Genomic DNA, 25,911 nt, shown 5'->3' with positions numbered 1-25,911 from the left:
CGCAAGCACAGAGTTTCGGTGTAGCAGAGCATCTTTAATAACATGAGGTAAACGACATCAGCATTAAATTGGGGAAACACCACAACTAGTGTTCATTAACCAAACCATGAGCAAAGACCCACCCCAGCAAATTGGGCCACATCCTTTCCCTCGGGGTCTTCAGTCCCAGAACCCAAATGTCTCTTGAGTCCAGCAATCCACAAATCACCCAAAGTCCAAAAAGTCCAGCCCCAGAGTTCAAAAGTTCATCTGCATAGTGTTACTCCCCAGTCTGGCTAAAATGTGCCTGTGTGTGGGGGAAAGAGGTAAGGGGCACCTTACGTGTCCTGAAGCTGACTGCCCCACAGGGCTCTGCTCCGCTCCGCTGTTTCACGAACGGGTCCACTCCACCACAACCGGCTCCGCTCTGCACAGCTCGCCGTCTCACGAACGCTCCACTCCGCCGTCTCACGAACAGCTCTGCTCAGCTCGCCTCGCCATCTCACAAACGCTCCGCTGTCTCACGAACGGCTCCGCTCTGCATAGCTCACCTCACCATCTCACGAACACTCCGCCAGCCTATCCACGAAGAGCACCACTGCACTCTAGATCTTCTGGCTCCCCACTACTTGACACAGTGCTCAGTGATTCCAGCTCTCAGTGATTTCAGCTCATAGTAGTGGGAGCCTCAGTGCTGGTGCACCATAAAGCCAAAGTGAATTCAGCACAGTAGCTGTAGCAAGACTCTTAATAGACCCAAAGTTAGCTCTGACATTCCACAGTGAAGAGAGACAGAGGTGCAATTGGTATTTCAGGCCCTCACAAAGGGGCCCACACCACCAGGTACTAATACCTGTCTCAAGCCTCTCTCAATTCACAGAGTTTTGTAACCCATGTCCCTTGCCTAGCGAGTGGGCTACTTAGTTGATGGTGAGTCCTCCATCATAACAAAAGGCCAAGTACAGTTCCAAGCACAGTTCCCATAATCAGGGTAATAACAATTTATTCTTCCCGCCCCAATAACAGAGACACTGGGGATCCCACAACAGCCAAAGTGACCATTTGGGCAGTTATGGCCTCATTCTAGGCGGGCTGGGTGTGCCTATGCAAATGAGATCAGCCCCTGAAGTTCTTCTCCACAACTTGCCACACCTCGCCACCAGATGTCAGGGTGGAGCTCATCCCGACTCCGCTTACATCAGTTATCATCATTTTTATTATTTGTTCAGTACTTTATTGTCTCCACATCACTCAGTGAAAAACTACCCTCACCTTTAGGGTCACCACTGTCACTTCTTGTTTCTCTTCTTTCCCCATCTGCTTGTCTCTCTTTCTCTCTCTTTTCCTTTTGTGTGTGTTTCCTTTACTCTTCCCTCTACATTTCCTTACCATCAGGGCTTAATTTCTCCCCGAGTATTTCCCAGAACGCTGGGGCTTCTGCCCCAGGGGGCATGCCAGGATTCCGGGCTTCTGCCCTGCAGGGTGCACTGGGGCTCCCGGGCATTTACAAATATTTATCAGCTTCAGGCAAACATTACTGCATTGGTTTTTGCATTGTGTGTTTGAGTGGGGTGGGACATGGGATAAGTATCTGTGAATCCATCTGTCTCACCACACAGTGAATCTATGCATTTGATAGTGATGACCCAAATCAATACTATATTATATGATGTGGGTCAACACGCACTGGAACACCCTGTGTGACCCTGTGGGGATTTGGGAGTTGTGAGTAGCAGAAAAACACGGGCAATATGGTTACTAAAAGTGTCATGGACACTGGGTGTGGAGACACAAAAGGGTGAAATCCTGATTCCATTAAGTCAATGGCAAAACTCCCATTGACTTCAGTGAGGCCAGGATTTCACCCATAGTCCCTACATGGATGGTTCTAGACTTGGCAAATCTAAGATCTGTGTGGTTTATGGGGCCAAAAAACATTGTGATTGGGGTCCTAGTGTGGAGCCAGCTGTGGTGACTCAATTAGGGTGAACTGCAAAGAATGGGGCAGACAATCCCCATAAAGCTGGTGGATATTCCATCACTTAGATTTACCAAGACAGCATAAAACAGCTTCTTTATTACCTTACTGGTTACTCAGAAGTCCAAACAACACAGTTCTCTTAAAGTGATCCAGCCTCAGGCCTCCATCCAGGTACCCACCTCAAATATGATGAAAATTTCTGTAAATCTTATTTCATCATATAAAAGAAAAGTTTCTACCAATCCCAAAGGATTGGACACATTACCTCCCAGGTTAATGAATGTTTGAGATCTTACCCAAATACACGCTACAGGCAATTCTTATTAACTAAACTAAAATGTATTAAAACACAAAAGAGAGAGTATGGTTAAAATATCAATACACATACAGACATGAGTTCAATTTATTAAGGTTCAGATTCATAGCAGAGATGGTGAGCTTCAAAGTTGCAAAGAGTTCCTTTAGAATTCAGTTCATAGGTCATAGTCCAATGTCCAAATCTCATATTCAGAGTGTACCAGCATAACTGGGACCTCAGTCTTGCGACTCAAACTTCCCCTGATGAAATCTAAGCAGATCTGAGATGACAGAATCAGGACCCAAGGATCTTTTATACAATTTCATGTCTTCTGACAAGTTGGAATTCCTTGGGGAACAAAAGGTAGTTAATAGGATGACCTTGAAGGAGGCCCATCACCAGAACTTAGCTATGCAAATTAACATAAGGTCATTTGCTTGTTCCTCTACCATTCACAGTACATTTCAAAGAGAGATGAATACTGAGATATCTCGTGTTTACAATTTATTTACATGATAGGATGTTCTTTTGACCTCTGAATTATTAGAATACAGCATAGGCAGGGACAGTTGATTACATTGTCCACCTTACTCATACATATGTAAATACACAAAAACACTAACATTATCTCCCCACGTGTCTTTTGTGGGTTACTTATTTTGCAGGATGTTTAACCCTTTCTAGCCATGCGTCACAACCATATTAATTCCAAAGCTGAGTGGAAGCCTTTCGTCCTGAGGGTACAAAGCTGAATAAACTCCTTGGGTAGGAACTCTGGTCTCCAAAGTGTTTTTTCCCCCGCAGGCAAGGAATGATTCACATATGGTGGATAAGGTTGTTAGTTTAATTACAGGGTCCAGATCATTATACATAATAATGAATATCTGTGAAACCAGAAAAAACTAGGGGGAAATTGCATGGCAGTCGCCCATCTGGTCTGCAAAAAGCAAAGCCCTTCCACAAGTCCCCTCCACTGACTTCTATCAAAATTATAATTAAAATGCCATTTGTAATTTACATTCATTTCTATTAATGAAATATAATTTGTGTAATTGTTTTATTATCTGGGATTTGTTTTATTAACAGAAAAATACGTATCTTCTAAGCATGGCTTATATAAAGTTTATTTAAACACAAAATCTACAGCATTTTCATGCAACAATCAGTATGTTACACTTAGGTTTTTATTAATATTCCCCACATTTTTTCTCTGCTGATTAGGGTAATAAAATGCTGCAGAAGGCATTCAGATCCATCTAACTGACACATTAGTATTCTGTTAGTTATTCAAAATATTTAATCAGGCTGAGAGCCCACCGAGAATATCATTCTTGTACTCAGGGATGTGGAATAAAGCCATCACAACATTGTTACGTTAAAAACCTGTGAAATGTAATGAAACTGCAAGGCACTTTACTCACAGTTTTTCAGACCACTTCACTAGAGCTTGTGTAACTATTGTCACTGTATGTCAGATGCCTCATAAAAACAAATTGTTTCAAAAACCCTTTACACCTTCTTTGTGCTTTGAAAAGAGGAACCTGGCTTATGCTACCATGACTCAGATACCACACTAATGCGAATTTTGGTTTCATAAGAACCATTAAAATTCCAGATTGCATTAGGGTTATGGAGTAGCAGCCATGTTAGTCTGTATTCGCAAAAAGAAAAGGAGGACTTGTAGCACCTTAGAGACTAACAAATTTAGTTGAGCATAAGCTTCCGTGAGCTACACGAAAGCTTATGTTCAAATAAATTTGTTAGTCTCTAAGGTGCCACAAGTCTTCCTTTTCTTATTAGGGTTATAGGTTTGTCTTGCGGGAAAAAGTCAAGAATTAAGAAGACTCATCTCAGACTGTTCTAGACCAATAAAACTGGGATGTGTCTTAATTAAATAGTAAGAAATAATAAGCCATATTCATTGCATAAGAATAGTATGTACAAAGTCAAAGATATTTTACCATCACTCATCTGGTAGACCTTTTACTGAACAACAATGTACATGATGCAATATATTACTGTGGTTGTAAAGTGACTTTTTTAAGGCATTTGACTTAGTGGTGCATGACATTCTCATTACAAATTTAGTCCTAAAAATATCAATGAAACACACATTAAATGGATTAAGAGCTGGGTAACTGACAGATTTCAAAAAGTAGTTGTCAATGGGAAATCACTGAATGCTAGTGTTTCTGCAGGGATCAGTTCTAGGTCTGATACTATTTCACATTTTATCAGTGATCTGAAAATAAATATAAAATCCCTGCTGGTAAAATGTGCAGATGATGCAAAGACTAGCAAAGTGGAAACTAATGACGAAGATAAGGCAGTCATATGAAGTGTGGTAAACTGGACCTGTTCAAACAAAATATGTTTTAATATAACAGAGTACAAGGTCATACCAACAGGAACAGAGAAGGCAGGCCAGACCTACATGCTGGAAAGCAGCGACCCTGAAAAGGATTATGGGGTCAGAGTGGACAAACAACTCTATATTATATATTATATGTAGCCCGCATATATTAGTCAACACATCATACCTGCTATAGTCAGCTACTTTTAGTCTCTCACATGTGACAATATGATTCAGTCTCATTTTTGCTGGTAACACATGGCCATCTTCTCCCTTATGCTGAGTATCCCATCACTGGCCTATCATGTGATGTTTAACACTCCCATCTACTCTTGCTACTCAGAGAGGTGACAATTTTTGAAAGGGTCTCCAAGCAAAAAGTTGAAGTGAGGCCCCCATTTAATTTCTTCTCACCCCCTGCCACTCTGTCTCTTTCCACTATTCTTCCTGGATGTGTACACCACATACATGCTTTCAGATTCCACTCACACCCCAATCCCACTCACACCCCAAACCTGCACACCAATCCCACATCATCACTATAAGCAGTAACACACAACCCTACACCATTAGCATCCACACCAACCTCCATATGTAATCAATAGAGTTAGCTGCACTTTCTTTATTTTATACAAATTAGGGCCTGATCCTCCAATTAACTCCACATGAGGAGACACCTGCACACATGCAGAGAGTCAATTCTAGATCAGGGTTTAGCTGTGGTAGCCTTCAGCTGGACAAAATAAAGATGTCACTGTGCATGAATGAAGTCTCTATCCCATTTTTACTCTTCTAAAATATTCACGGAGGGGGGACCAGTGTGGGGGAAGGATGAGAATGTCCACAGCTTAGACTTTTGACATCCTGGGTGAACAGACCTATAAGGTCAAATTCAGTGCTGACTTATACCCCATGTACTCCCATTGATGTCATAACTGCTTATGTAATTAATGTAATTTATTATATACATTTGACATAATACATTTTGGCCCCAGAAGTCATCAAATGACTTGTATAGCAAACCTCATGTTGTTGTTGTTTTTACATTTAACTTTCTGGAAAGGAAACATTCTTTAGTCCCAGAAGGGGAGAGTTGTCATGGAAGAATGCAAAGTGAGGTGGATTTTATTTTGCACTGAACATAAATAAGGATGGTAAAACTGACAGTGGTGCTTTACCCATCTTTATTAGTAATTACAGGAAAACAGAGACTGCTTCTGAATAAAGTGGAAATGTCAGAGGGATTCACATTTAATGGAATAGTTGTAAATACTTGCAAGATAAAATGATGAGTCAGGCTCTTAGATTTCTTTTAATTAAACTTATCTTATGCTAATTTGTTTCATGAGTCCAAAAACCTGCTGTTGAACTAGTCTTCAGTGCGGTGTAAAAAACCAGCAATACCTGATTGTAAGTTTCTTGCCATTATTAATTAAATTGGTATTCACCATAATGACACCGCCTAGGGGAAAATTTCATTTTAATAAACATGACATAGGTACCGCTCCATGATTTTCTTTGCAATTTAGCAACAGCTAATTTACCAGGGAAATAAAGAGTTAGAAAGGTTTCTAATTAAAAAGAACTTGTTTATATTTCTGGGGTCTAGGGTAGACACTAAAACAAATATTTTTTAAAACAAATCATGGGGTATTTCATTTAAAACAGACATTGAGGCTTGGCTTCCATAACGGCTATGAAATCACTTGTGGTTAGTGGTTACCTTATTTTCCAGGGTGTTTTCTTCTTAATTGTGAAGAAATATGATATTGGTGAAAGGAGCCAAATTGATAGCCCTGAATATTGAGATCTCCTTCTGATTATCTACGGGACAGTTACAGCACAGACATTGGCTGGGAAAACTTCTGCACATGGTCCTGCCAATGTAACTCTACCTTGACCTACAGTCAGGGATGAGAAGACAGATTAATCCCAATGCCCATTCATACTCTTGGTGACATGGAAATTCACACTAAGATCTTGGAAAGAGTTTTTCACCAAGTTTTTCAATATTTTTAGATTCTGGTCCTTCAGTAGCTATCACATACATAGGCACCAACTTCTGCTGGCGCTGGTGGGTGCTCGCCCCCCCTTTCCCCCAGCTGCACCCCGACTCCACCCCTGCCCCACCTCCTCCCGTCCCTGCCCAGCCCCCATTCCAACCCCTTCTCCAAATCCCCGTCTCTTCCCTGCCTCCTCCCCTGAGTGCGCCACATTCCTGCTCCTCCCCACTCCCTTCCAGAGCTTGTTATGCTGCAAAACAGCTGTTTCATGGCGGCAAGCACTGGGAGGAGGAGCGGGAACGTGACACACTCAGGGGAGGAGGCAAAGGTGCGGTGAGCTGGGGTGGGGTGGTGGGGTGGGGAGCTTGGCTGCTGGTGGGTGTAGAGCACCCACCAATTTTTCCCTGTGGGTGCGCCAGCCCCGGTGCCTATGACCACGTAAGTAATAAAGCCCAGATTGTAACCCTTCCTGTGTGTCTGTACAGGTTAATTAGAGGGTGTAAGGAGACCCCTTCTTCTCTGGGCTTCCTACCTATATTCATGGGTTGCAGCTCTGAAGGAGTAAAAGGCAGGTACTCCAGCACAATCACACTTTCCACGTGCATCGCTATTTCAACGACAAAGCAACAAAAGCAGGGCTGATCAAAACTGCATTTTATACAAAAATTTTCCACAAAGCAAAATGCACTGCAAGAGTGTGGAAAATTTCAATGTTTCCTTACAATGCCGAAAACCAAAATATTTCAATTCAAAATGGTTCAGCTCTGCCTCAGGGGAGTTGTAGTCTTGGTGCCTTTTGCTCCTGTTCTCCTCTAAAAGATGGACTCACTGGGAGACAGCCACACTCCACAATGCATCACTTTCTGTCCTCTCTGGAGGGGTGGGAAGAGGATGCATCACAAGAGTACCAGGCCAACATGCATCATGGGAGATGTAGTCTGGCCAGAGATCTCAGTCCCTAGTGGAGAATGGGAGCATAGGGCACCCAGGACTATAACTCCTATGAACACTGCAGTGACATTTTAAATTGAATTATTTCAGGTTTTAGTCAAAATGTTTTGTAGAAAAGTTGAAAATTTTGTGGAAATATATCCTATTTTCTCAGCAGTTCTAAATGCAAACCCATTCTTTCCTTCTCATAGCTCCTGAACACTAAATAATAGGGGTACATTATAGGAGTCCCGAGCCATGGTGCATCTTGGGCGATGTAATCTATCCACAGATTTTAGGTTTTGTGCTTGTCTACTCTGAACGTCTCTTTTGAAAGGCCCATGTAATGTGACTGTTTTATGTTTAGTGAACTGCAAAGTAAATAGTTGTCTTAGACTAGGAAATAAGTTATCAGCATTTAGGCAAAGTAGCTATTTGACCATCCATCTGCACTAGTAAATTAATTGCAGTGAATACATTTTATTTAAATCAAGAGTCAAAATCTGTCTGAGTCTGTGCTGATATGGAAGGCAGAGGGAGGTAGTGAAAGGAGAATCCTTCATCCCTCTGAAGTCAGAAGAAATTTTTTCCAAATAAGGGCTCCGGGACTCAGCCCTTAATTTGTATAATTTTGCTTAAGGAGTACAGGGAGGCCGGAAATGTCTACAGATATATTAGTGCAAAAACCATGGAAGCCAATAAAGTGTTTAGTGTTATTCTTCTAACCAGCCATCAATTTCCAAGAATTACCTCAATCAATATTAATCTTAATAGCCTGGGCCTTTTTCCACCACTTAATAAAAAAGACCAGATCCCATATGCAACCTAAGTTCTTAGACACCACGGAATGTCGTTAGACATGTAAAGTCAGCCTGTTTATTCAGTCTACATATGTTATGCAGACAAAACCACACAGGATCATTTCAGGGGACAAGACAAGACGTCACGTTTATTATAACACAATTTGATCTATAACCACTAGCTAATACCTAATACTTATACACACACACACACACACACACACACACACACACACCCAAATGTTCTGCAGCTGCTGTATAGTTACCTGTCCTAAATGTAGCTTGAGTTCGTGGCTTGGGTTTGTAGCTTGTGGCGGCTAACTGGCCAGGAAAGCCGGGCACAAGGAAGAGCTGGGTCTCTGTTGGGCATGCACCAATGCCCTTCCATGTTGGCAGCAGAATGTTACCCTCCAAAGTCTTCCATCTCATCCATCCTTTCTGTAGGCTTTCGTTTGAATCCAGAGTCTATAGGACTTGCTGTGTCATGCTGCCTCTGGGTTCAGTGTGATTGATCATCCGTCAATTGCAGACATGACTTTCAGCCTGGGACCTGGCTTTGATGTTCCTTCAGTTGTACCCTTGTTCTTTTCTTTTCCGGGTGGACTCTTCTTGCTTTGTCAGGGTTGTTGTCTGCATCTTCAGCTGTTGGTGTTTACACTTTATTTCATTAGGACGGGTTGAGGCTGGAGGTTGATTCCCTCATCCATCCATACCTCATTCAAACATCTAAACTAAAGGAATAAGGTTTTTGCAAAATGAAGGTTGCAGCAGGCTTTTACAAAATGGATTGAGCTTTTTAAAATGAGTTTGAGTTACAATATGGACAAGTATAATGAACGGCAAACAGTGAGCAGAAGTTACAATGTTGAAATAGTGCAAGTTTCAGTGATCTAAGCAGCAATTGGATTGAAAGTGAAACTTACAAGGGCATTCATAAAACTTTACTCATGAACAATTTCATTTATCAGTTCTACACATATTTCAGTGTTTAATATTATTTAATACTATGTTTAAGTATAGGATGCATAGTCTACTAAATACCATTAAACATGAGACATTAATGATATTAAAGGCATGATTTTAAAAATATATTTAAGGCATGCAAGAGGAGGTGTTAGTAAGTTAAAGGTATAACACTAAATTCCCCCTGGTATAAATGCCAGCAGAAGTGTGTTCACAGGCTTATGTCAGTATGAAAGGTGACAGAGTGCCTCCAGGCCCGCAACTGTACTCCAAAACAAGGGCTGGCCAGTGGAAATAGGCTGTATTGTCTCCCGATGGCGACTTTACAGTGCAGCTCCTGTGGAAAATAAAGCTGCACTCCAGCCTCAGTGTAAATTGAGGGAGGAGCACTGCCTGCACTCTAATGGAGACATCTCTCCTTTGGCACAGTTAGGCTGACCAGATGTCCCAATATTAGGAGCTTTGTCTTATACAGGCAATTATATACCTCTCTGAAAGACAAGTGTCCTGATTTTTCACACTTGCTATCTGGTCACCCTAGATGCAGGGGGCTTTCTAAGCTCATGGGATACCCTGGGAGTATATTTTACAGCTCCCTGTACCTGCCTTACTGAACTTGGTTTGTAGATTAGAATCATGTAATTTAACAAGACATAAATCACTTTTATTACCACAAGAGGGCACCTCCTGTCACTTAATAATTGTACTAAGGAAACGACTTGTGTCAGTCCCTCAAAAGGGAGTACAGTCTTCCAAAATACAAAGCAGATATAAACACGAGCAAAACAACAAAACAAGGGGTCTCTGAAACCCCTTTACTTGAGTCATGAATGGGACCCAGTTATCATGTCAACAGACTTGATATATATAGTAACTTTGATACCAGTATGTGCAGTATGAGCTCTGCAGCAGTATGATCTTGGCATGGGGAGAGCTCCCTGTAGGTCTCACTTCTTTCCCCACCAATTCCTTAAAATCTCTCTATAGCATCTCCGAAGCTGCTGTGTACCTCAAAAATATAACCAGCTCATGTTAACTTTTAGAAGTGCAACTCTTGGAAGTCACAGTTTCAGGGTTGACTGCACCTTTGACAGTCCCCAGGCTCCAGTGTTCTTTGAGGACATCAACTTAAAGGTTTTAGGCTTCCTAGTAATCCCCTCTCTTGGGTAAAAACTAATGTCTCCTTACCTCCAGGCTGGGGGGTTAGGTTTGCAGTCTCTCTGCAGCTCACTGTGACATCATTTCCCCAGTCTGTCCAGCAGCTGTGGTTAAGTTTTCTCCAGGGACTACAACAGTGTATACCAGTTACCAACCAGTCTTCACAAAGCAAAATACATTTATTGTTAGGACAAAAGCATTAAAGAGAAAATGTACAAAAAATACAATAAAAGTTCCTATATACATGTTAAAAGGTTACCAGAGGTCACCCATCAGCCTTATGGGGCCGAGGTAGGCCAAGGTCCTTCCAACTTTTCTGCAAAGATTGTTGAGGCCCTCTGTGGACAAAATGTCCTTTCCATTTTCTGAATCATAAAGGTGTGGTGTCAGTTTAAACACAGCCTTTTTATACCAAAAGCCCTTTCTTTGTCTGTTGGTCTGTGAACACCCAGCTTGACCGTGTACATGCAAACCACACCAGAGGGAGATAACTCTCTAGAGTTGTTTACAGTTTCAGCAACCATCCTTAATCACCCCCACTATTTTTAGGTCCTGGAGGAGCAGTGGTAATCCTCCCCCGCTGCAGTTGCATACAGTCCCTGGCCCACTGTGATACATTAAACCATTCATAAACTTAATACAATATGGTCCCCCAAAGATACTGCATATGGTTCTAGTATCTGTCAGAGTGACATCAAAGTGAGAGAAAAATACTTCGCTTAAATATTTTATGCATTCTTCCTGTTTGGAAATATATCTGGTATTTAAATACCATGGTGTTGGGTGCAGTAGAAATAGAAAGACAGAGCCAAGTGCTGTCCCAGCAGTGACATAAATAAAGTTATTAGAGAGACAAGATGGGTGAGGTAATATCTTTTATTGAACCAACTTCTGTTGCTGAGAGAGGCAAGCTTTCAAGCTCACACAGACCTCTTTTTCAGCCCAGACCTCGAAAGCTTCTCTGTTTCACCAACAGAAGTTGGTCTAATAATAGATGTTACCTCACCCACCTTGTCTCTCTAATATCCAGGGGACAACCCAGCTACAATACTGCCTAAAGAAAGATAGGTAACTAGCTCAGCTCTTTGCTAGCACAGCTGGTATTATGCATGGAACGTTGTAAAGGTACTTCCTGTAGAAAGCCTTAGATTGTTGATTTGATTCTAGCTTGAAGGAGAATTGAGGTTTTTTTGCATTCAGGTCCTGGTATCGGATACAATAACAGGAACAATATAAGAACCTGAACAGAATAGTTAGAAACATATAGAAAATTACATGTGCATGAATCTTCCACTGAGAGGCCTGGGGAAGTTTCTAGCTAATTCTACAGTGAAGCAGAGAGAAAATTTAGGAATAAAACTGTGTTCGTTATTCCTTCTTCAGTATAAGAAGACAGTGGTTCTTTCTGTAATTCAGCCTGTGATCATGAGTAGATGACAAAGTTGTAAAAAAGCCCGAGCCCTGTCTATGCTATCATTGTGGTCAATGGTATTTCTGCAGAATTTCTCACTGGTGTAAATGAGATCAGAATCTGGCCCAGTGCACGCATGTTGAGCTGTAAACATGTGGACACCCCAGTTACCCTATTACCACCTCTATCATATACTAGAAAGGATAGTGTTTACATTTTTATGAATGTACCATCTTCTATCTAGACATAGTAACATGGTATTCAGTACTTGCACTTATCTAATTTCATTTGGTATTGACATCAGACACTGTCTCCAGACTTACACTGCATTTCCCATGAGATCATAGTAACAGTGTTAAGTCCATTTCAAGGGAACAAGGAAAGTGTAACACTGTGTAAAAGCTTATATGAAGAGAAATAGCTGAAGCATAGGTTTAGTAGCTACTTCACAGCAATCTGGAGCTTCAGAAGTTTCAAAAATTGTTGGGGTTTTTATTAAAAGCATCAAATTAGGTCAGTCCACTTTAAAGACCAACCCCCTGCAATTTCATTATTTTAAAAACAAAGGGCCCAATTCACAATTGCTCTACACCTTTAGCCATTTACATCAGAGCAAGGTGGATGTAAAATGCTACCAGATCCAAACAGTAGCATTTTACACCCAGTCTGCACCAGTGTAAAAGATTGCATCCGAGAGTGCTAAAGGAACTGGCGGCTGTGATTGCAGAGCCATTGGCCATTATCTTTGAAAACTCGTGGCGAATGGGGGAAGTCCTGGATGACTGGAAAAAGGCTAATGTAGTGCCAATCTTTAAAAAAGGGAAGAAGGAGGATCCTGGGAACTACAGGCCAGTCAGCCTCACTTCAGTCCCCGGAAAAATCATGGAGCAGGTCCTCAAAGAATCAATCCTGAAGCACTTAGAGGAGAGGAAAGTGATCAGGAACAGTCAGCATGGATTCACCAAGGGAAGGTCATGCCTGACTAATCTAATCGCCTTCTATGATGAGATTACTGGTTCTGTGGATGAAGGGAAAGCAGTGGATGTATTGTTTCTTGACTTTAGCAAAGCTTTTGACACGGTCTCCCACAGTATTCTTGTCAGCAAGTTAAAGAAGTACAAGCTGGATGAATGCACTATAAGGTGGGTAGAAAGTTGGCTAGATTGTCGGGCTCAACGGGTAGTGATCAATGGCTCCATGTCTAGTTGGCAGCCGGTGTCAAGTGGAGTGCCCCAGGGCTCGGTCCTGGGGCCGGTTTTGTTCAATATCTTCATAAATGAGCTGGAGGATGGTGTGGATTGCACTCTCAGCAAATTTGCGGATGATACTAAACTGGGAGGAGTGGTAGATACGCTGGAGGGCAGGGATAGGATACAGAGGGACCTAGACAAATTGGAGGATTGGGCCAAAAGAAATCTGATGAGGTTCAATAAGGATAAGTGCAGGGTCCTGCACTTAGGACGGAAGAACCCAATGCACAGCTACAGACTAGGGACCGAATGGCTAGGCAGCAGTTCTGCGGAAAAGGACCTAGGGGTGACAGTGGACGAGAAGCTGGATATGAGTCAACAGTGTGCCCTTGTTGCCAAGAAGGCCAGTGGCATTTTGGGATGTATAAGTAGGGGCATAGCGAGCAGATCGAGGGATGTGATCGTCCCCCTCTATTCGACATTGGTGAGGCCTCATCTGGAGTACTGTGTCCAGTTTTGGGCCCCACACTACAAGAAGGATGTGGATAAATTGGAAAGAGTCCAGTGAAGGGCAACAAAAATGATTAGGGGTCTGGAACACATGACTTATGAGGAGAGGCTGAGGGAACTGGGATTGTTTAGTCTGCAGAAGAGAAGAATGAGGGGGGATTTGATAGCTGCTTTCAACTACCTGAGAGGTGGTTCCAGAGAGGATGGTTCTAGACTATTCTCAGTGGTAGAAGAGGACAGGACAAGGAGTAATGGTCTCAAGTTGCAGTGGGGGAGGTTTAGGTTGGATATTAGGAAAAACTTTTTCACTAGGAGGGTGGTGAAACACTGGAATGCGTTGCCTAGGGAGGTGGTGGAATCTCCTTCCTTACAAGTTTTTAAGGTCAGGCTTGACAAAGCCCTGGCTGGGATGATTTAATTGGGGATTGGTCCTGCTTTTGAGCAGGGGGTTGGACTAGATGACCTCCTGAGGTCCCTTCCAACCCTGATATTCTATGATTCTATGATTGCATATGGTATAGGCAATGGTGAATCAGGTCCAAAGGTTGCCAAGCTCCAGGCAAAAGCAAAAGGACATTTGAAACTGACTCTGTTCAAAACCACTGTTGCTTTCCAATTCTGTACTTTAGAAGGATGCTCCCATTCTATTGGAGCGCCTGAATTTCTTTTACTTTACCATTGTTAAGGTTTCTGAAAACCTAGCTGCTGTATATAATACCTTGAGGTATCTATTGATCCATGAGATCATCCCAAAGTATTTCCCTTCCTTTAAGGAAGGTAATTTTGAGGGAATAAACGAGTTGATATATTTGCTTTAAAACTGACATATTAAAATCATTTTTGGAAAGAAGAATAAGCATCTGTGTTTTTAGCATGTATCAATTTTCTGCCTAGAGGGTTTTGTAACTGACAAGGTAGAATCATAGAATATCAGGGTTGGAAGGCACCTTAGGAGGTCATCTAGTCCAACCCACTGCTCAAATAAAATATAAAACATAGACTCAGCCTTAACTACAGCAGTCTCATGTTAAGGGAAGACTTCTTTTTTCTCTCACATTAGAGCGATACTTAAGAGCCTCACAAAACTTCCTCTGACTTCAGTGGAAGCAAGACTGGGCTTGTAATCGCTACAGTTAAAGAAAAATTATGCCCCTTTTCCTCAGATGGAAAGTCAAAAAGTTTGAGAGGTAAGAAGCCCATGTCATTATGAATTAACCGTAAGGTGTATTTTAAGAGTGACATCCTGGCCCTATTTAATACATTGTGGCTTTTGCCACTGACTGCAATGGGACCAGCATTTTACCCTAAAGGTAAAATAACTCCAAGTGTTACAAATGTCAATACAGCCATGTGAATGAGCTCTACTGAGGAAAGGATGTTTATTTAATATTTATCCCTATTTAGGATAATATTTATTATTTTTCTTTCAAAAACTCTCCTATTCACCTTACTGCCCTCTTTCAAATCGGTCATAGACACCTTCCTCTTTCTGTCATCTTTGCACCATTAGCCATTATCAGTTGCTGTAGAGCCTTACACTGGCATCCTCACATTTAGCTCCCGCTACAGTAAAGCTGTAACTAACAAGACTCAGGCCAGACCTTCTCCTCAGAACAAAAATGCATCAACTAAAATATTTTGTAAATATTTATAGCAAACGCTCTTTTCTTTTTCTTTCTTTCATGTTTAAGAAAATTGGCTCTGAAATATCATCCTGACAAGAATCCCGACAATCCAGAGGCTGCTGAAACATTTAAAGAGATCAACAATGCTCATGCGATACTGACTGACCAGTCCAAGAGAAACATATACGATAAGTATGGATCATTAGGGTTATATGTGGCGGAACAATTTGGAGAAGAAAATGTTAATGCATACTTCATGCTTTCAAGCTGGTGGGCAAAGGTGAGTGGGTAAAATAAAATGCTCTGTTCTTTTTTTAAAAATGTACTGAGCAAGCTAGGAAATCATGCAGTCTTCTAACCTAGTTTGGTCCTGGTCCTGCAAAGTGTTCCATGTGACTGGATCTTTACACTCATGTGGAGTCCCATGAGAGCCCCTAGGGCTCTGCATGGGACTAGGGGTTCCCCGATGCAGAACAATTTTGAGGATCAGGGCCTTAAATCATAGCAGCTTAATTAAATGATGGCATGTCTTGAATGATTAGAAACTGGCAAAAATATAATTAAGCACCTCTCCAGCAAAGTGCTAATGAAGGATTTTTCCTTTTTCCTTTAATTTACTAAATAATTAAATACACTTCATGTCTGGTAACACTTAGAGGCATAAATTATATTTGAAACTGGAGCTCCAGGTTAATTTTGATTTTCTTTTCAGTAATGACTAAATAAAAATGACTCATTGCTCAAAAATGAGAAGTCCTACTTGTGTGACAATCAGCTAATAAGTTACCGTACAAATTTAGCCATGTTCTTTGCTATATGTAGCACACAGCATACGTAAGCAATAATAATACATAACACCGTGTGTGATTATGGTGTCATATACGTACACTTTGGGTACATTGTGAGGGGGCAGGGAAAAGGAAGTGGAAGAAGAGGTGAGAACTGCGGAGTGGAGGAAGAGAGCAGGAAAGGAAGAGCATGATACCTCAAGTCAGCAAATTGAATGAGGAAAAACCCCTGGTGAGGGTTCTGATGACATAAGAGCTCGGTTCATTTGGTTTATTATGTAACTGTAATCTTTTGATATTTATGTATATATTGCAAACCCTAGCATTGCAATCAGTGTGTCAGTGAATGTAACAAGCCTATGACATCACAAATGTGGAAAATCCCACACTTCAGATGTTATTCTTACTGCTATTTCCTGCAACAAAATGTTGGGGCAGCAAAGAGTCCATTGGAATAAATAGAAAAAATATCTTTATGTGAACCAAATACGCTGTGATGAGAAGAGAAATGACAGATCTGATTTAGGAACATGGACATCTCCATCCTGGAGCAGAACAGTGGCATCCATCTAGCTCAGTATCCTGTTTCCAACAGTGGTTAGTGCAAGGTCAGTTCCATGTGTCTGGGAAAGCATACTTTATACACTACTTCAGGTGGGAATAGAAGCAGCTCAAATACAAATTAATGGACAACTTTTTCAAAATCATATTGGCAAAATTTGTATCCACGCCAGCAAAAACTGAAGATGGACCTGGACCACATCTCCACCTGAACTCCCAAGACTTTACAGTTGGCCCCTATTTCTCTGGCAGCAAATTTGCACAGGCTGTGGCTGCTGACTCCTACTGTGTCCTGGACTTCCTTCACTATTGATTGCTTCTACTACTACCACCTGCTGTGTCAATCTTCCTTCTCTTTGCTCTCAGCTACCCTCTTTCCAGCCTCCTTGTCTCCATCTCTGAGTGCAGGGAGTCATTGGCTAAGAAGGGAGAGAAGAAAAGAGACACTGATAAGTCCTCTAGCAGCAGCATCAGATGAGCCACTCCCTTGACTCAGGTTACATGAATATGCATGTGGAATGGATGTGGGTATGAGAATAGGAACAGAGACACCAACAGCAGCAGCAGCCGTGACCAACAAGAAGAGCAGAGGAGAGCATAGGGTGCAGCTGAGAAGTCCTGTAGCCTGTATGAGAGCAGGGAGAGCAATTGCTGGGTTTGTTTTGGGGTGCTATGTTCTGGAGGTATGGAAGGATTTGTTACGGAGCCTGTGTAAAATTCATTAAATTGCATATTGCAGAACTTCCTATGAAAAATGTACCACAAAAATCAGAGGTACTTACGTATCATCCCTCCCAGATTGTCACAGGGTGGTCTCTCCATCGCCACTAAACCAAACAAAGTTTTCCCATTTCCAGAGTATAAGCAGGTCAACAAAGGCTCCTCTAAAGTTGAGTCCAGCCATTTCCCCACATGCCTAGCCATACCTTTCCTCTTCCATCTCTTATACCCAATAAGCTAGGACCTATAGTGAATGAGTCTATCTTGGGCCTTATACTGCCACTCATTGCCACAGTGTCCATCCCAGAAGATACTAAGTGATGGCACAAGTCATTAAATGTAATGAAATGAAAATTAAAGGTGAAGTGCAAAGCAAAAAATGACTGTTGAGTTAAGTCCAGAATTCGCTGAAGGCTTAACCAAGCTGGGAAAGTGAGGCCATTTTACACAGAAAAAAGCTTTAACTAATATTTCATAATTCCCTTTTTTCCGTTAAGGTACACAGTGATTGTGCCACTTTAACTACATCAAGTTGAAATCAGTATAGTTAAAGTGGTACAACTCCCTAGTGTAGATACAATTATAGTAGTATAAAGGTGCTTATACTGACATCTTATACCCATAAATTTAGGGAAATAATCTATACCATTTTAAAGAATGTTTATATGGGTATAACTGCATTCACACTTGGGAGTGTGTGTACCAATTTATCTATTTCAGTAAAAAGTCACACCCTAACCCAAACAGTTAAACCAGTACAAAATCTAGGTTTGCTGTGAGAGAAGGCACAGCATTTTGAAATAACTTCAACTCAGCATAAATCTGGCCAGTCTTTTGAAAACATCTGGAGGTATTTGTGGGTTTAACCTGATACAGGTATTACCATTGGCCTTAAGCCTCAACATTTGCTCAGATGGTTAACTTTAAACATGTGAATCATTCCACTGACTTCAAATGGAGCATAATTGCACCCATGCTAACATTGCATCATTTAATTCACATAGTCACTTCCATACTATTAACCTGATACCTATCCTTACACATGTCACAATCCTGCGATGGATTTGGGGGTGGGGAGGGGGAGGGGATATTGTTGTATTATTAATTATTATTATTATCAAGCCATATATTTTATTTTGAATACATTAAACTATTGGTGAGAGCACTTTCCCTGAGTTAAGCTACATGTGTTAAATTATTCTCAACAGTGGCCTTTTAACTATAAGCTAAGGACTAAATTGAGCCTCCTTGATGAAAGCAGATTTGTGCCTGAAGTCCATAGGATCTGCACTGACCAAGGAGGCTTGATTCTCCTCTACATACACCTAAGTAACTTCACTTGATTTATCCCAGTATGTGTGAGAGGAAAATTAAATGTTTCATCTTAGCCACTCCTGCCTTTGGACTCCTTATTTTGTTTCTTTTTTCTCATATACTTGCTATTATCAACACTCTATAAGTGAATACGAATTTACACAGAGATCTACTGTAATGAGCCATTTTTAAGGGAGCTGGGGGTTTTGCACTATGTTTGGAATTTCTGGAAGGCCTCACTCAGCACTCACAACTTGGGCTAGATTTGCAAGAGCCCAGCATATTGGGTGCATGTTGGATGCAGAACACTTGAAAATCTAGCCATAAATGTCATAATGACAAAGGGTGGGTGGGGTGGCAAGTGCTCTGAAAATCTGGCCCATATTTGGGTTTTTGAATGGCAGCTAAACTCTTGACAATCTGGCTCCAACTGTGGGTGTGGAGCACTTTACTCCTGGGGGAATTCTGCACCACTGAGTGTGTGCAGAATTCATGTCCCCCGCAGATTTCTTCGCTTCCCCACAGAAAAATGACTTTCTGACAGGGAAGCAAAGGGAAGCTGCCTGCGCCCAGATTGTCCCCACACTCAGCCCTTTCACACTTGGATCCTGCCTGGTTGAGCCTGACTGCCTGCCCCACATCTGGTGCACCTGGTGCAGAGGGGCAGGGCCCCAGGGTGTTTCTGGGGTAGGCCCAGACCTTGTGCTGTGTCAGGGTCAGGTGCAGCCTCACCACTGAGTCCGTGTCCCAGGGGTGGGGCTGGGGAGGCTGCAGGGTGATTTCCTACCTTCGTACAAGCAGTGGCCTGTGCTTCCCACTGCAATGTTGGAGCCTCTGCATTTATTTATTGACAAATAAAGCGTGCAGAATTTTAAAATATGGTGGGCAGAATGCCCTCAGGAGTAGCACATGCAAATCTGGCCCTGAGTTCTTTTGAAAATCTGACACTACGTGCCTTATGTCTGTTAAAAACTGTCACTAATTAAAGGAAGTTCATGTGGTAATAGGGGTTTCTCCCCCGTTTAATCTAGGCCCTGTTTGCAGTTTGTGGCCTCTTGACAGGCTGCTACTTTTGCTGCTGCCTGTGCTGCTGTTTCAGTTACTGTTGTGGGCAGTGTAAACCCAAGCCACCCGGAGGGGAAGAACATGAGTTCTGCATGTCTCCTGAGGATTTGGAAGAGCAGATCAAGACAGACATGGAACAAGGTACGGATTGGAGAGACTTAATATAGAGTGAAAATATACAAAACTGTTAAAGAAACTATTGATCAGGTCCTCTGCTGGTGTTAGCCGGTGTAGCTCCACTGACGTCAATGGAGATATGCTGATTTACAGCTGCAGAGTATCTGGTCCTACAAATCTTCTATACGGCAACTAAGCCAGAAGCACAGTACGGTAGAACCTCAGACTTATGAACGCCAGAGTTAAGAACTGATCGGTCAACCACACATTTCATTGGGAACCAGAAATATGCAATCAGGAAGCTGCAGAGACAACAAAACAAATGCAGTACAGTACTGTGTCAAAAGTAAACTACTAAAAAAAAGGGAAAGTTTAAAAAAAGATTTGACAAGGTAAAGAAACTGTTTCTGTGCTTGTTTCATTTAAATTAAGATGGTCAAAAGCAGCATTTTTCTTCTGCATAGTGAAGCTTCAAAGCTGTATTAAATCAATACTGAATTGTACGCTTTTGAAAGAACAGCCATAACAGTTTGTTCAGAGTTATGAACATTTCAGAGTTACGAACAACCTCCATTCCCAATGTGTTCATAACTCTGAGTTTCTACTGTATATTACATAGAGAAATGACAGTTTCTTTGTATCTATTATTGTCTTGATTATGCAGAAGTGTTGTAGAAGTATCAGTCCCAGCATATTGCAGACACAAGGTGGGTGAGGTCATAAATTTGATTGGACCCGCTTCTGTTAGTAAGAGAGACAAGCTTCTAAGCTTACATAGAGCTCTTCTTCAGAATGGATTTGATTAAACACATGGACATTAAAGATCCCATGACACTGTGTGTAGGAGAGGAGATTTGCTATATTGTGAATGGCCTATATATCCTAGTCATTCTTACGTCATGTGCTGTGCCTGACCTGCTTCCTTCCCCCACAGAGCTATCTGAACGCCAGTGGGCTTGATTGTGTAACCTTTATTTATACAAACAGTCCTATTGACTTTGATGGGTCTACTCACTTGAGAAAGGGCTGCAAGACAAGGCTTATTCTTTAAAGTGCTTTGGATCTTTTGTGATAAAGGTTATAAAAGTATTTTCATTATACCTAGAACCACCATGTCAAAGCACACACCTGCCCTGTAGCACTCCCTTCTGGCCAATTGTGGCTCTGCAGTAGCGCTGACTCCATTTCTCCTTAACTCATTCTCCCTGAAAAAAGTCCGCACAGGCCAGATAGTCAAAAAATTCCCCTTCCTGGGGACCTATTTATTTACAGCACAGTCTTTCAAAAGAAAACTCAAACTTTCAAAATCCCAGATTTGGGCCCAGCCACTCCCCCAAGGGGGTCTTTCCATCCTTTAACAATTCATTTCTTTTCCTCCATCACACCAATGTCTGACATTACTGAGATACCCACTTCCCGTTTATTCAGAATGTTCACTAATTTGCCAGTTTAAAAAAATTAATAAAACATAGATTTGGATTTTGTAAATCCAGATTTCATAGGGAGGGCCTGAAATAAACTAGAACTTTTCCAGGTCTCTTATCCCTCTTGTCATTTTTGCTACACTTTTCATAAATCAAAAGCAACAGTATAATTTCAGTCAGAACTGCCTTTATTTTATATTAACAAAGCAATAACAACAACAACAACAAAAGTAAGGTTTCCATGTGACAGGACAATGAATGCATTTCCTCTGCAGCTGAACACAAATAGCATCTGCCTCTTCCTTTAAATTTGCACTTCAAAGAAAACAATGATAACAGACACAAGCTGCACACACAAGTTGTATAAATGCTGGTTGAAAAGATGTAACTGAATGAAAATGGCATAGGCTGGTACTAGCATTGCCTCTTCAAGCAGGCAATTCAAACTTGATTGTCCTAGATAGGCAGGTTCTGACTTTTCTGCACCCCCATAGCTTTATGTAAGATAGCTTCTAGAGAAAGGCTCCACCAGGTAATTCAGAAAACAAATGTAAATTCTCCTGCAGCAGGCTGCTTTGGAAGAGAAATCCACATTTTGAGCCAAATTCCATATAGGTCGCCTGCCCACAGTGGGATCACTCTCTCTAGTAATTAATCTCGTTGTCTCTCACTGTTCTCAGCATAAATAGCATTATTCAAAATTTTGCTACAAGGTCAAAATGTAGATCCTCAAACCAAAGTCAAAGTTTAACTAAATAATTTATTGTCGTGTTTTGTACATAACAAGTCATTTATTTTCCAAAGAGCTCAATATGCAAAAAATACATCAGAGGGGTAGCCGTGTTAGTCTGGATTTGTAAATGCGGCAAAGAGTCCTGTGGCACCTTATAGACTAACAGACGTATTGGAGCATGAGCTTTCGTGGGTGAATACCCACTTCGTCAGATGCATGTAGTGGAAATTTCCAGAGGCAGGTATAAATATGCAAGCAAGAATCAGGCTAGGGACAACAAGGTTAGTTCAATCAGGGAGGATGAGGCCCTCTTCTAGCAGTTGAGGTGTGAACACCAAGGGAGGAGAAACTGCTTTTGTAGTTCACTTCATGATATCAATCTCTGAGTAAGGTGCACGTTATCAGCCAGATTATCACCACACCCAGTAGTTCCTGCTGCTCTCGATAGGAGCTGCTTGGTGCTGAGTAGAACTGTGTGAGAACTGGAATTACTGTGTCACAGGAAATTGCATGATTTTGAAAATTGTTTGTGTTCCAAAAATGTCAAATTTTGAAATGTCCCACCATTTAGTTTTGATAAAATCAAATGATTTGTTTGGATTTTGACTTTATCTTTTGTTGTTTTTTTTATAACATACAATAAATTTCTAAATGAAACATCAAAACATTCCATTCTAAGAATGTGGGAATAAAATGAAATTTTGTTCTGATTGACATGTCCCCACGGAAGGTTTTGGTTTTGACAAAACAGCATTTTCGGATGGCAAAACATTCAGTTGGAAAATTTTCAAACCGCTCTAGTGCTGAGCTACTTTGAACACCTGGCCCTGTAGGATGAATCTTGCAACCTTTACTCCTATGAGTAGTCTCAGCAAAAGAACTAAAGAAATTTATTGATGAATAAGGTTTGCAGGACCTGCCCTTTACTCTTATTATATTCAAGAGAATGATTTCTTTCCCCTAGCAGAAATTCTAATAACTAGGGACCCGATCCTGCGTCCACTGAAATCCATGATAGTTCTGCTATTGACATCAATGGGAGAAGGATTGGGGCCTAGATTATTACAACATTGGACCAGTTTCTAAATGTTTTTTATGTAACCATTATGCCCTAAAACCAACATATTTTAAGAGTCAGAATCAGACAATAAATAAAAAGTATATTGCAATGCATGCAGTAACCACACTGTTTCAAATGCGCTGAGAAAATCCACAGCAGAAGAGAAGGAAGTAATTATTTCCGTTAAACTGGGACCTATGCTCCTGCTCTGGAGCCCAGTCACACAATGTTCTCGTCACATAAACAGTTTCATTTAAGTCAGTGGGCCCGATTCTGCTCCCATTGGAGTCAGTGTCATTCCTCCCACCGATTCTCCTGCTGCTGAATGAGGCACTGTTTGAGGTTGGACTGCTCATGTGAGTAAGGTGTCAGGCACTTGGTATGTCAGACTGTGGTGATGTTCTCCAACTGTTTGTCAGTGGGTTTTTTCCTGGTTGGTTATCATCATCAGAACAAAATGATACATTTCCAAACAGTGTTCAATTTTACAGCAAATGTAATCAAAAAAAGGGGGGGGAAAGAACTGGAATGAGCTGAACTACTTTCCAGATTCATAAGCAATAAGTATTTAGCACATCATTGTCTCCTCCGCACTCCATATGATATCAATGTAGGCGAAGAGCAAACATGAGCTATCTATAGAAAACAATTTCAGCTGTGAATTCTGCTGCACCTTCATTCTGTAGCTCTCTGTTAAAAGGCTATATTTGTATAGCTTATTATACCCCGGGTTCCCACTCTGATGAAACCCATAATAAATCCTAGAGTTGTGCAGACAGCAAAGTATTTGGATAAGCTGCCAGCCTCCTGAAGTGTTTGCAGATTAGTTTGAAACAATGTAGTACATTTCTCATGGATCCCCCTTTCTTGTAGTCATTGAGTGTTCCTAGCCTTGAAGTGTACTGTTTCTGGTTGCAAATGACTGCCCATAAAATTAAAAACTCACACACACACACACGAAACCCTATCAACCTACATGAAAATCCAGAAAATATTTTGCTTTTCTAAAAGGCCTTAAAAATGAATTTGAACTCCCAATCTAATCTAAACCAGAGTCATGTTTTTAAAGGTAATTACTTGTAAACTTTGTATAAGTGCTAATAGTGAGAAATAGTGCCTCTTTTTGACCTTGTTTTGAAATATGGAATTTTCCATACAGAGAAGCTGCTTGCAGTCTAATCACTCTTGCCTTTCACCTTGACAAAATCAAACTAGTTACACAGCCACTGACGTGATGCCATCTGGCATGCAATTAGATGTCTGCTCTTGGTCGAGTTATTCCTGTATGTTATGTTTTGTGTCCATAATTCATCCCATTTACTGCTCATGCTTAGAAATGTTGTCCTCCCAAAGTCCAAGGGGCATAGAGATAAAAATCTCTAAGAAGCAAAAATTTTATCTCCCTCTTCCCAGAGTTCAAGCTGATGGGATGAGTTCATGCACACATCTCCTCTTCATGGAGGACTGGAGGAAGGACTTTGTTCTTTGATGTTTCACAATAGCCTTATTTGGTTTCAATGAGCCTTCTTGGTGGGCAGGACCTAACGTCTGCTGTAGGAAGCCAGCATTTTAGATTAACTAAAGCTTCTTTCCTGTGGAACTTACACAATTACAGAAGAGTACAATGCAAACACTGTCACCTTATAACATGGGGCACAGATGTTATAAGTGAGATTAATACATGCAGCATCCTCCAAGCATTTCATAAAGTCTAAACACTAAACACATTCTTATAAACTTAGCATCTCTTTTAACAATACTAACATACAGGTGAGCCAGACTGGTTTCCAGCTATGTATTGGCCAGTGTTCAGTCGAGGCCTAAGGATCTTGGCAGGAGTTGGCACCTGGTCTGCCAGCCTCACAGCCACTCTAGAGGCATGTACTTATATCAAGACATAAAAGCATCATATTCAGATTGCCCTGCCTTTAAGTGCCAGATCCTGAGCCCTGCACCAGCTTGAGGAGCTGTGCCAGGGACATTCATAGAAGAGGCAGCTAAACCTTCTATGCTGTAGAAACTGAACACAACAATCTGTGGGCTGACTGCAGCTTTCCAAGGACCTAGCTTTACCCCATCACAGCCACTCTCACAAGAAAACATAGGCATCTTTTTTACTGATGCATTTTGAAAGCAAAAACCAGAATCTATACTGAATGACAATATACAAAACATTACGGATTAATCTGAAATTTCACCGTGTTGTAATGGTAGGGGTCCTGACCCAAAAGGAGTTGTGTGTGGTGGGGGGATGTCGCAAGGTTATTATAAGGGGGGTTGTGGTACTCCTACCGTTAATTTTGTGCTGCTGCAGGCTGCGATGCTTCCTTCAGAGCTGGGCAGCTGGAAAGTGGCGGCTGCTGGCTGGGACCTCAGTTCTGAAGGCAGAACCGCCACCAGCAGCAGTGCAGAAATAAGGATTTCATGGTATGGTATTGACACCCTTTGTGCTGCTGCTGGCAGGGCACTGCCTGCAAAGCTGGGTGCCTAGCCAACAGCTGCCACTCTCCGGCCATCCAGCTCTGAAGGCTGTGCACAGGTAAGGGTGGCAATACCATGATCCCCCCTAAAATAACCTTGTGACCCCCCCCGCAACTCCCTTTTGGGTCAGGATCCCCAATTTGAGAAAGTCTGGTCTCCCCTGTGAAATCGGTATAGTATAGGGTAAAAGCACACGAAAAACCAGATTTCATGGGGGGAGACCAGACTTCATGGCGCATTTTTCATGTCCGTGAATTTGGTAGGGCCTTAATTATCATGGTAGTATTCATTATAGTCAGTCTAAAGAACTCACAGTAGTAATCATTACACCCAATAGTATTTGCAGGATCAGGCACTTAGATTGTAAATGTTAGGGGCAAGGAGCATGGTCTTTTTAATCTCTGTAAAGCATCAGGTAAAATGATGGTGTAATAATCATAATTAATA

General features: G+C 41.5%; 1 protein-coding gene and 1 long non-coding RNA gene across 3 annotated transcripts in view; one reads left to right on the top strand and one right to left on the bottom strand.

The window, feature by feature from the left end:
- DNAJC5B (DnaJ heat shock protein family (Hsp40) member C5 beta) overlaps positions 1-25,911 on the top strand; it is a 39,940-nt gene that overhangs the window by 8,832 nt on the left and 5,197 nt on the right. Inside the window, exons 6-7 of the mRNA XM_073331020.2 lie at positions 15,268-15,481; positions 19,616-19,790. Of these exons, the coding sequence (XP_073187121.1) occupies positions 15,268-15,481; positions 19,616-19,790 (389 nt within the window). The remainder of the gene's footprint in view (positions 1-15,267; positions 15,482-19,615; positions 19,791-25,911) is intronic.
- Positions 2,100-10,620, bottom strand: LOC140905896 (uncharacterized). Of its 2 annotated transcripts, XR_012156976.2 has the most exons (4): positions 10,496-10,620; positions 8,611-9,075; positions 6,335-6,512; positions 2,100-2,606 (listed from the first exon to the last, which is right to left on the bottom strand). It is a non-coding gene; the product is annotated as an uncharacterized LOC140905896 (long non-coding RNA). The 2 variants fall into 2 exon arrangements; XR_012156975.2 differs by lacking the exons at positions 8,611-9,075; positions 10,496-10,620 and adding an exon at positions 7,147-7,420.

This window comes from Lepidochelys kempii, chromosome 2, assembly GCF_965140285.1.
Source record: "Lepidochelys kempii isolate rLepKem1 chromosome 2, rLepKem1.hap1, whole genome shotgun sequence".
NCBI lineage: Eukaryota > Metazoa > Chordata > Testudines > Cheloniidae > Lepidochelys > Lepidochelys kempii.
This window is presented reverse-complemented; position numbering and strand designations above follow the sequence as displayed.